Raw genomic sequence first — 12,600 nt, forward strand, 5'->3', positions numbered from 1 at the left:
TATGGTCGACTTTAACAAAATAAATAGTCATTGCATTTCAAAAAAAAAATGCAGTGTGCACTTCTTTTCCAAGTTTTTCTTATTTATAATGTTCACTTCTACAATTTTTATCACTAGTGTAAACCCCGCAGGATTGTTGATTGCTAATGTGTTAATGCCAGTGCGGATAATGAGATCTCATAGTTGATGGCTGGCAGATGCACGACTAGTGCATCCTCCTAGTTAATATTTCCCTCACGGTGACAGACCCTGGTCTAGCTTAGGAGAATATTCTAATTCAATTTCTGAATATTCTATTATTCAGTTGCCTTGGTCCAGCTACCTGCTGAGAGAGAGAGACATGTAGAAAGTTTTGAGGGTATGACACTCTTTAACTGAGCCTTCCATCTAGCAAACAAGTGGTGGCTTGTGAATAAAATTATCTATGACCTGTTTTTATTATATTCAGCACTAGACTTTGCAAATATGATAGCTGTGGCAATGGTGATGTGATAAATGTAGGGATATACTAGGTATACTAAAAATTAAATACTTCAAGTTTGTATTAACAAAAGCTTTATTTTACTTTTTAATGTTAGTAAATTGTTTATCCGCCTAGGAGCGAAGCCACCACGTTTGGAGGAAGAGCCGAAATCACAACGATATCCTGAAAATATAACGATAGTTATAGCTTCTACTCATTTGCCGAGCCTTGCCGAGGTAGGCTAATCATTATACAAAAAGAAAATAAATTATTATTATTATTGACTTAAATCACTGCACAAAGGGAGTAGTGAATATTATACGAAATTTAAATAGCCTTTACAATACATTATGTCCATTTTTCAATTTTAGTGTATAGATATTACTTAGATGTAAATTAAATGTTTTTGAATGGACTAGAATATAAACTAACAACATCTTTCTTTTACCACATACGCTATTTTGACATATTCTATATAATATATTGCATGTAGTAAATCATATAGCATTGGGTTTAGAAATTAGTATACAATAAATCCTTAGTAAATGAGATGGTTCAAATAATAATGATGTACCGATGATTTCCAAGCTGTTATCCCAGAAGTGTCGCGATAGCATGACTAGTGATGCTTTGAGGAACACCCTGAAAAGTTAAACATGAAAGGGTAACAAAGGTTAATATGAAAAATCTATGAAATTACACACATTGCACAGGCTAGAGTATTTGAGTATTAGCTTTTGGTGTGCAGATAAGTAATAATCTTAAACAGGATGATGGTGGATTGATCGTGTGTTGGATTATGGATAAGAAGTACGCCTATAGCAGTATACAGAAAGAACGCTTGTTACAAGCGCCGATAGAGTTTTCTATGAAGATTTTGTAAGCACTTATCAATGCAGTTTCGGAAATAGTATGAAACTGACAGCTTGGCGCAGGTAACCTTTAGCCAGCTTTCTTTCTGTATATAGTTTTTTGTCACTTACAGGAACGGGTGGTGATATCTCTTCCTCAATCCTCGTCACCTCAGGTACATCAATAACAGTCGGGTGGTAGCCAGTTTTATCAGCTACGTACGCAACATAGTACTTCTTTCCATCGGTTGCTGTGAACGAATAGAACCCTTCCACAACAAAAGTGCCGTCGTCTTGCAGTTTGGCTTCTTCCGAGCGCTCGATATCATTTGACGTTCGGAAACTGGAATGAAAAAAAACGCAAACTTTATGAAGACTTTAGCTATCTATTGAGTATAATCTCCCATTTATACTATAAAACAACTGAATATTCTGAACGTAAAATATGAAGGTATACCTAGTAATACATATACCTACGAAGAAAAATCTATCTATTTATCGTTAACCAATCAGGTTGGACCTGATTGATTGGTACGTATTTTTATTGCAAGTTCATTAACTTGCTAGGTAGAAGAAATGCCAATATGCTCTAGATATTTTATTTATTTATAAGAAAAAAATGTTTTGTCGGTGCGGGCTCCTTTCTTGATTGAATTGTAAAAAGGACGTACCAGTTTTGCAGTGCTCATAGCAACACATAAATGCAAGGAATTATAGGTCCTTTCGGACGTAACGAGTACCTACATTTTTATTAAATACTAAATGTAATTTCGCACATTTATTTGGTTAAAATTGGTCTAATTTTATGAAAAGCACTCCAAGGAGGATCACAATAATATACATTATTTTATAAATTATAATGGAAACGCAGTAATAAGATATCTATTTCAACAACGCTAGATGATTCTATAAGAAAACCGTAGGCTGATAAATGAAACTCATCAATCATGAAAAAGTCACGCATATCATGGCATTAGGACAGGACATTGACATTTATCTATGAGCCTACGATGATTTTATACCGAATGGATTTGACTAGAGACTGCTCTAAAATGCTTCAGATTGACTACACTGGTAAAAGAGATCAGCTAGGTGATTCTGTAAGAAATTCATCGAAGACTCATCGTTGTAGTATCGTTGTCATTATCAAGTGTATAATTTCGAAATAGACATTCACGAGCAATTAAAAAGTTCTAGTAACATTTAGAAGTTTTTCATTGCACGCACGTGAGTGTAAATCATAGAATACTACTGTACTTGTCATTTTATGGTGTAAATGAATCTACAATGTCGTTTTACAGAATCATCTCGTAGTAGTTTAATGAAATATACTTGACTTACTTGAATTTATATTCTCCTAGTCCACTATTGTCATTTTCGTACTCGATCGTTTTTGCTTTTGCATCAGAGGATTCTTTATTTTCCTCAGCTCCTAGTACATTTGTATCCCAGTATGATAATATTAAAACAAATGAAGCTAAATGTGTCAGTTTCGCCTGAAATAAAAACAAACGCATACAAATTGTGTATTTTATTAAAATTTATTTTACAATAACTTTAAACTCTTTACTTTAAAGTAATCAAAGGAGAGTTTTTAATGATATTTCACTTCTTTTATTACTATGAGGTACTCGTATTATTAACCACAATCAGAGTTCGTGTTTCTTAAAACCGATTGTATTTGCAAAAGCTTACCATTTTATAAAATCCCTTTTGTTATGCACTTCACTGTTTCCTCTCGGAATATTTATATCGAACTTGTTTTGCCGACTAGGTCCTGGCAGTCAATGTCGACCCGAGCCAAGTCTTCGAACTCGCTTATACCGGAGTTTATACCTACAAACCATAATAAAAAAAAAACTAAATTGAAGAAGTATTATACAGGTTTGTAATTACAGAAGCTTCCCTCTTCAGTCTTCCTATGGACAAGGCAGCGGGTGCAATCAAGTATATTTACTGACGATTCGCGCGCACGCTTTTGATACTACATAAGCTGGAAGGCACATAAGAGGCGACACTTGTAGTCAAATGTAACTCTTATGAAGTATACATTTAAAGACACCATACTTCAGTCAAAGTGGTTTACAAATGCTCCTACTATACACATACTTTTTGATGTTTGTACGATTATAGGTAATTGCAATCGTGAACCAATCATGAATCACCTAAGGACATTAATTTGAAACGGATAACCAACTAACATTTAACTAGTTTTTGTACTTTGTAGAGGAAATATTTGTATGAAAATCTATTTATTCTATATAACAATAAAAAATAAATGGCGACTATGGCGAGGCTTAGTCTTTGTTCGAGGTACTTGCCAGCCCTTGGGTCATCACTTACCTACGTATCCCAAGAGTCGATCAGCCGTGTTCCTTTTTTCATCAAATAAGTATGCATTTTTTCCCCTGACCCCACTCAAAAGGCGCAAACGCGTAACCCAGTCCTAGAGCTGCGTCTTTGCGCCCCCTGTCAGACTCGGCCACCGCCGCCGCCGCCGCCGGCACCCACCTAGTAAGTAAGCGCCCTACGCACGTATTGGACGTCTTTTCATGAATGTATAGAGGAACAGGCGCGGGCGTCGGCAAAGCTGATGAAATGGACGCACTCGTGTGAATTTCTATTCAGATTCAGTTACAATTAGCTACAGGGACTAACATAACACTCTGGCGAAAAGTGGGTGCAGCAATGCACCTCTGCCTACCCCGCAATGGAGTACATTAGTACAAGATGTGGCTGGCTGCTGTACATGGCAGACACTGAGGCAACAATGCTAACAACCTAGTATCTGCAACACCCTGTATATAAAATAATATAAGTACTTAATTTGATGATTCTCCGATAGTATTCTAAAGATTCATCAAATTGGCTATTGTCAATAAGTAGGCCACGTTATGTCATAATGCGAAAACCTTTTTGATCTTTGGGTGCGGCACCCATATTTGTACTTGTACTTGATTTATGACTGTGTCCCAAAAATGGAAGCGAAAGTTATAATTGGTGACAGATTCTTGTCAACACTAAATGCGTTTTTTTTGTTATTACAACATAAATGAATATGATTCTCCGACTTTTTGTGGTTTGCATTGGATGTTAACATAAGAGTATTCACTCTGCGTTAGACTTATCTATTTAAACGCGCGTTTTTTCACGCGTTTTTTTAAAATTAAAGGTACTAGGGTAAACTACCCAATTATTGACACTTTAAGACGAGTCGTCTGCAAAACTGGCCATAAATACGCATAAAATATTAGTATTGTGGTATTTTTTTCTGTAGCGGTCTCAGGTGTATATTCATTTATAATATTTTTGACAAAACAATGACCCTATAGTCTTAGTTTTTTATTATCAGCTATAAATTTGAAAGAACCCCTATTTCCCAATTATTGACACGAGTTTTCCAATTTATGACACCTCCTGTACCAATTATTGACATGCTTGATATTAGGTAATAAAAACCGTTTTTAACAGGAATTAAACCTTTAGGAGGGTACCATGGGTCCGGTTCTCTATTTGATATATCATGGTGATATATTGAAACACCATAAGTGTCACATACCATAAGTCGTCAGCTAGTTTGATTCTCTAGTTTGAGATCTCAAGATACAGGGTTACCTAGTTTGGGAGTCAGGGTTTTCATGTTTTATGTTTACTCTGCTTGTTTTCAATAAAGATTATTTATTATTTATTATTATTATTATTAGTTATCTGACATACCATATGTACTGCATCTAATACTGATGCTAGCAGACTAGTCCCACTGAGTTAGGCTGCTTCGTCTCATGATCTCCTGGGCATTTAATTCTCAAAGGTTCCAGCCAGTGCGTCCTGCCGCTGATGCCATATGGTTCAGAAACGTGGTCACGGCTGGGCTAACAGGTCCACCGATATAAAGTCGTAATGCAGACTGAAATGGGGTAATCAATCCATCAGATAACCAATGTGAGATGCCAATAGGCCAGCCACCCAAGAAGAAAAACAGTTGGAGTAATCGAGTTCTCGAGTGGAGGTAACGAACTGGCAAGCGTGACATAGAACGCCTTTTGGCCGTCAGGACCAAGGCTGATCTTAGACATGTACCTGGTAAGTAGGTGCTGGAAGAGAAAGGCCAAAGAAAAAGTGTGGTGTAGCTTTGTCGCATTTGTATTGATGAAGACATCATGAATCATGAATATGCCTCTGATATCTCCAGTTTATGCTCGCAGAACTACACGTAGCCTCCTTGAGTGTTGGCCTGTAGATAAACATGTTCAAGACTAAGGTAATGTCCAGTTTCCCAATCGAAACGCTACAGCTGGATATCATTAAATTTTGTGAATCTTAACACTATCTTGATCATTGTTTACCCGCCGGGTCAGAATCCCAGTTTTAACAGATTACGAGGTGGATTCAGCTGGGTGGGAAGTGTGCAGGACACTTTTGGCCAGGCAAAATGATGACAGGTGGACGTAGAGCAGTTGGCAGGCCACCTGCCACTGATAGTCAGACGACTTCGTATAGGTTGCAGGAAGGCAGTGAGAAGTGAAGCAGGAAAAGTTATTTTTTGAGTGTCATAGTATAGTAAGCTCCCATAAAAATATTTATCGTTTATGAGACTAATTATTGACACTTTGCCTATATATAGACATGTCAATAATAGGGAAATTGATTACTGACACTATGTCGATAATTGGATTTCACTGTATTGACACTGTGTCATGAATTGGAAATTCGTGTGGAATAAATGATTAAATAGTGTTAACGTGATCATTATAGGATATACTACCGGAAAAGGCAAAAATATTAACATGAAAACAAAAAACATTCTTTCCAATTATTGACCCAATATGTCAATATTAGGAAAATATACCGAAAGTGCTACCTATAATTGACACCACCTAAATTCGAAGTTAAAACCGAAAATAAGTGGTTTTTGAGGTAAGAAATGGAAAAGGAATTTTGTTCACTTTTCAGTCCAAATAACAAATTTATCATTTTTTAAAAGAAATACTAGCAAATTTCTTCCTAAAGTAGCCACTGTCCTTTGCAAAAAGCGATCCAAGATGGCGGAATTTGAAGAAGCAACTGAGAGGCACGAATTGTCTATGTTTTATTGGTCAGCCATTGCTGTAAAAAGGACTGCCGAGTGTTACCATTACAGAATAACTATTACTGCTGCATTCAAAGATAAATATAACTAAATAGAACGAAGCGTTGTCTTGTTTTCTTTAATTATTCCGCGCTGTGTCAATAAATGGAGGGGTGTCAACAATAGGGTAGCTTACCCTATTACTTTCTGTAAGAATCATAAGTTAGAAAATACACTCACAGGCAATGAAAAGGTTCCACTGAGAAAAGTACCAAATTACTCCTAAACGGAAAAAGGTATTTTAATAACGCCTACACTGCATTTAACAGAGCATCAGGACATTACCAACTAAAAATGTTAAATTAAGTCTCTGAAAAACTTGAGGTTGTTTGATGTCGAAATTTTGTAAGTGGAAATATTTCATTGCCCGTGAGTGTAATTATTCAAAATTACACTGAATCAATAAAAAGTATTTCTATATTTAATTGTGATTGTGCGAATCCCTACTACTTACCTATCCCTGAATACATTATACATACCCATTCAATTCAATACATAATGTAGTTACAATTAACTGTATTTATGTCATTAATTTTAGACATTATGTGTTCTCTATATGTATATGCGAGCCAACATTAACCTCAGGTCGGCAACAGTCATCATCTAGTTACGCAACCTGTGACCTTTGACTGTGAACAGGTTAAGTGACGTGTTGACCTTGACGGCATTTCTTTTACAACACTTTATCTAATATTTCATACCATTTTACTGATCACCCGTACAGAAAACAAACATCAGTTAAATGGATTTTCTGAAATGGAATTACTGCTTTGATTGACCATTTAAGTATGTAAAATTATTAAAGGATCTTTTCGGTATGATGGATCGTAAAAATTGAGCAATCCATTATAGGTTAACATGCAATTTTTCAAACGTGGGCTTTTAAGTGTTTGCTTAACACTTAAAAACGTTACAAATTGGTGTATTTATGAAGCATTATTTTAAATAATTCAAATTATCAAAATACTTTGTCGAAATAAGCGCGTTAGCGCGTTGAACTCTTTCGTATGTAAATAATGAAGTGGACTTCAATGGAGCTCACTATTCGTACTTATTTAAAAAAATTAAATATTACTTAACATGACATGTCATGAAAACGACTGAATGGCGTAGTGGTTAGTGACCCTGACTACTGAGCCGAAGGTCCCGGGTTCGATTCCCGGCTGGGGCAGATATTTGTTTAAACACAGATATTTGTTCTCGGGTCATGGATGTGCCCGTAAAATGGCAATAGGCCCGCACCCTATTACATTGGGACTAACATAACACTGGCGAAAAGTGGGTGCAGCAATTCAACTCTGCCTACCCTGCAAGGGAGTATATTAGTACAAGGTGTGAGTGTTTGTAAAAAAAACATGTCATGTAAATAAACACTGTCGGTAATCAGATTCATAAACCAGATTCTGTTAAAGAGCAAAACATGATCTCTTTTAATAAAACAGCGAATATGGATTGCAATCACGCTCAAGAATGCTAAGAAGTAAGTTTATCAAATTAAGTGAAGTAAATAATTGATATAAAAAAGAAAAAAAACATTGAATAATCTATAAATAACAGTCACGCGATCCATTTCATACAGCGACATCTTACGGGCAGGGACCAAGTTACTAGGTAAGCTCGCAAAGCTGCCAGACCTTCGTAATCGGCTAAATTAAGATAAATCGATTCTTACTACACAAGGCTTTGAGACATTAGTTTCAGCTTGATACTAAAGATGGCTGTTATGGATTGCAGATTAAAATAGTGTATAATTTTCTATTTAAAACTAGGGAAGAGTGACTTTCTAAAGCATACAATTTGTTAAAAAATATTGAAATAATCCATCCGATATAAATTGCGTTCTTTAAAGTATGAATAAAAAAAAATAACAAAAGTATTCTCTCCTATAGATTTAGGTTCTGGAATATTATTTCCTTTCAATTGACCAGCCACAGGCTACAACTATATTATCACCATCAAGATCAACTAGAGGAGAGTCACAGCACTGTGTGCAGAGGGCTTTCCACGCCACGTTCATGGTCACCACCACTCGTTCACTGGCTAACCCACCCGGTCATAGATTCTTTGACATGTACCTACGAGTATCAGGGGCCACTACTTTTATTTTAATCGTTTCATTTGTATTTTTCTGATAACTTGAATTACATATGCACAAACTTTACTAACCCATAACAGCAAAACAAAAGTGTTTTAAATATACTGTGTACTTGTGTAGATATGTGGCATCATAGTTCCCTAACGAATGAACGGATTTTAGTTTAAGTTGTCCCATTCAGATCAGAAATATTTGAGATTTCTTTAAGAAGTCGCTAATTCAAGAAAAAATAAACAATGAACGAATTTATGGCAATGCCTTATGGCATATCATTAGCGCCCAGGGTTTTTATTAAACTCATTAATAAGCTTCTAACATACATTCTGTGTAAAAAATCCAACTTTTGATCCGTATACGCCAAAAAAATATCCAATCATCTATTTTTTAAACGCTGTTTTCTGAGTTGTGTTTGGTACTCGCGGCGATTTTTCCTTATTGTCTTCTATCTATTATCTTGTATCGTTTCTGAAGGAACATGTTTTATTGATATAATCCCAATACTTTTTACACTGAGTAGTACATGAAACTCTTACCCTCTGACAGTGACAGCAACAATTTGATTCGACAGATAACATTTATTTGACTATTGAAAAGTCAGCCCTAAGATAAATTTTGGGTTTAATTTGGATCTTCCACGGTGGACCAACGTCATTGACGACAGCGATTAAAATTCGAACTATATAGGTATAATATAATAATTTATTCAAATAAAAATGTTCTGAATTTTGTTTACATTCTTTATGTCGTCAAGTTAGCCTAACAGAGATCCGATCTGCTCGGCCGGGATCCCAGAAGTAACGGGCGGGCTATCGCTCTGAAAATAAAAAAGTACATAATTATTATAAAAAAAGATGCCTTCGTTCTTGTTGTTCTTATAAGAAATTTCATTCAGTTAATTTTTATAAAAAGTTGTGTTGTGTGTAGGGGAATCCCATTGCTTAGGTATCCAAATTTCAAAACAATAAGACGAGCGCAACTCGTCGCGCACGTCGTGAGAGAGTGTGTGGTTATAGCTTTCTAAGCTTCACATCCTAATCCCTCATAGTACATAACTACCTAAAAAAATAAAAACAAAGAAGCTAGAAATTTAGCTAAGTTGCTACAATCATATTATAATAAACATAGATAAAATACTTACAAGAGCGACTGAAGCTTGAGCAGAATTGCCATTTCCGGTATACCTAAAATAAACAATATAGGTACTTTAAAAAAACTGAAAGCAACAATAACCAATCCTGATACATGTGCGTAAAATGGTAGGTATAGGTAGTAGTAAAGATTATAGGTAGGCGCATTGATGATTTAGTTATTTATTCAATATTTTATTGCACACATATAACATAATTAATTTAAGTGTAAAAAAGGAGGACATAATGCTAAATTCATTTCCTACCAGTCAACCTACAGGAAGTACAGGAAAACCAGTACCAGAAAGGTGCAAAAAAGGTATATGAAAGGAGAAATAACTAAATATAGGCTATCACGGTAATTTGATGATGATAAAATGTGTTTCTCCTTACTCGTTGTTGAATCCCGCGGGTTGCACGTCGGACACGACGGACTGGGCGGGCGCGGCGTCGGCGCCCTGGCTGCACGCGGCGGCGACCACGCAGGCGGCTAGTAGTACCTGCGCCAGACAGACACAAATATACGTCTCTGAAAGTCTCCGAAGGTCATAAGGGGAATAATTCGTACCTACATCAGATAAAGTTAGGTATAGATCTGAAGATTTTAGAATAACACCTGAGATGACCAGTGACCATAATATAATGTTGACGATGGAGAGCTTTGGGGCTACCACAGCCGAATATTGGCTATTAAGAATCCGTAAGCAGCGACGCTCTCTTGACAAATCTCATGTAACTTGTATGGATTTGACTGATGTTTGACAGGCGAGCAACGTTTCTTATCTATTTTTAATTGTTAATATGTCGGTGGTGGTACGGTAGCTGTTGGTACCAGATATAGAAGTGGCTCCTTGAGTCGCTACCCCCCGGGAGCTGCTGCACTCGGCAACCGCTGACGCAGAAGTCCGGGAAGTAATCGACTCAGAATACCAGAAAGAATTTAGACCCATAAAAAACCATTTATTTGTCTTTGGTATTATCTGTTACCAAGCATGGAATGAATCTATTGACAATGATGGTGATTTTATGTCTCAATATGTAGGACTGTATGTAATTGTTAAACTATATTTAATATTTAAAACACTCTTACCAGGAATTTCATGTTGAAGATGTGTGGTCCTGTGATATCCAAACACAACAGATGCATTGTCTCAGAATGCCGGCATTTTTATATCAAGTCGTAAACTTGCTGAATTTAATGTCAACTAATTATATGTAATTTAACTAGCGATTCTATAAATAAGTCGACCTTGTTTACGACTAGCATTTTCAAAAATATACTTACGAAAATCTTGAGTATCTGAATACCTACTCTGGGTTACCAGATTAAAATATTTTATACTTAGATATATTCTAAATAACACTAGGAGGTACATAAAAATATGTACATGTTAGAACCCAACAGCAACATTTCACATAATCATCGCACATAACCCAGTGGAATGAGCCTCACATAATCTCTATGTATATTATTTATTGTTGTATTGTATTTGTTATTTACAAAATTTTGCCGTATGAATGTCCAGGGTTTCTGGAATTCTTAAAGTAGCTCGCGAGCTAATGTTTAGGGCTATCAAATACAGCTCACTTTGATAGCCCTAACCATTAGCTCGCGAGCTACTTTAAGAATTCCACAAACCCTGCACATTCATACCGCAAAATTTAAACAAACAGATTAAAAAAGCATTTATTTCCTCATTCATTATCCTTAAATATTTTCGATCTGCTGCTATCATATCCTTAAATACAAGTCGGGTCACATTTATCTTCCTACTATTTGTCAGTGTTCTCACAGCTTCCCGTAGCTCTGCTCGGTCTGGGCGGGGTACGCGAGTACTCCAGGGAGCGCTGGCCGCGACGGGCCGGGGATGGCGGGCGCCATGGGGAGCACGTAGCCCTGGAAACCAATGACAGTCAGCGAAACTGGGGACATTACCCTGGAAACCAATGACAGTCACCGATACCGGAAAACTATGCACCTTGCTTTAGACGGCAGATGTGACAGGAAGTGTGGGAGTAAGTAAATGATAAAGAATGCCTTTCTTTTGGGCCAGAATAAGAACATTTTGATCAAGTGTTTCAGAAAGAACCTTCACTGTTTTATAGACTAAGGATGCATTTAGGACAAAGGATAGGGGCCAGAGTAATTAAATTTTAAATTATGTCCTACAATTATTTTTAAAATTCAATTACTCTAATAAACGAAGTAGGCAATGTATTCATCACATCGTCACAGGACTGTCGTAGGTATTTTGGGTATTTATGGAGGGTTTTAGTCTACTGCTCCCGCGGGGACCAGCCGTATTGGGAGAGTGTTCTATTATATTTTTAGCGTTTTTTCGTTTAGTGGAGAAGGTCGATAGTTGCTAATGTTCAGTAGGTTGATTGGTTGTTAAGAATGTTTTAATGTCAACTTTGTTTTTCTTCTTAGGCTGATTGTTTTTTTTTCTGTTCCTTTTTTCTTTCAGATTCTGTATCCGAGCTCTTTACTTTCTCTGGTGATTCAGGTAAGATCCTTTTCTTTCTGATTTGAGTTTCATTTAGTGTTTGAGAATCTCTCTCTTTGTTTGGTAGAGTTATTATTTTTCCATGACGTATAGCAGCTCTGTTTCCCAGCTCTATTTGGCGGTTCAATTTTTTTTAAATTCTTGGCCCTCTTGTAGTACTTTTTTCGTGAAAAATCTGTGAGTTATGTAGTTGTTTTTTATTATTTAGAAGCTCGATTGTTTTGCCCAAAGTTGTGAGTGTCAGTATGACTTATCTTGTCGCTTCTTTTTCCAAGTCGTCTTATTTTAATGAAGTTTAAATATTATATACATATTTAATCCATCAATTCACGATGTGCACAAATTCTTTGGCACAGAAGACAGTTTTCATCGCTAGCAACTTCTAACGGTCACTTCACAATTTTTTGGTTTTCCGACCTCGACTTTTTC

General features: G+C 36.3%; 1 protein-coding gene across 2 annotated transcripts; it reads right to left on the reverse strand.

The window, feature by feature from the left end:
- Positions 1 to 538: 538 nt before the first annotated feature.
- LOC105384940 (endocuticle structural glycoprotein SgAbd-5) lies at positions 539 to 3,160 on the reverse strand. Of its 2 annotated transcripts, XM_038105399.2 has the most exons (5): positions 3,010 to 3,160; positions 2,656 to 2,810; positions 1,447 to 1,657; positions 1,038 to 1,105; positions 539 to 646 (listed from the first exon to the last, which is right to left on the reverse strand). In XM_038105399.2, exons 1-4 carry the CDS (start codon positions 3,010 to 3,012, stop codon positions 1,055 to 1,057), a joined length of 420 nt encoding a protein of 139 aa, XP_037961327.2. In that variant the 5' UTR covers positions 3,013 to 3,160; the 3' UTR covers positions 539 to 646; positions 1,038 to 1,054. The 2 variants fall into 2 exon arrangements, with proteins under 2 accessions (XP_037961327.2, XP_037961326.2); XM_038105398.2 differs by lacking the exon at positions 1,038 to 1,105.
- Between the last annotated feature and the right edge of the window lie 9,440 nt (positions 3,161 to 12,600).

This window comes from Plutella xylostella, chromosome 22 (assembly GCF_932276165.1).
Source record: "Plutella xylostella chromosome 22, ilPluXylo3.1, whole genome shotgun sequence".
Lineage (NCBI taxonomy): Eukaryota > Metazoa > Arthropoda > Insecta > Lepidoptera > Plutellidae > Plutella > Plutella xylostella.

Coding starts and splice junctions, on each gene's coding strand:
- LOC105384940 (XM_038105398.2), bottom strand. Junction 1,658..2,655: donor CTAGGAGAATATAAATTCAA/GTAAGTCAAGTA, acceptor TTTTCATTCCAG/TTTCCGAACGTCAAATGATA. Junction 647..1,446: donor AGATATCACCACCCGTTCCT/GTAAGTGACAAA, acceptor TTATATTTTCAG/GATATCGTTGTGATTTCGGC.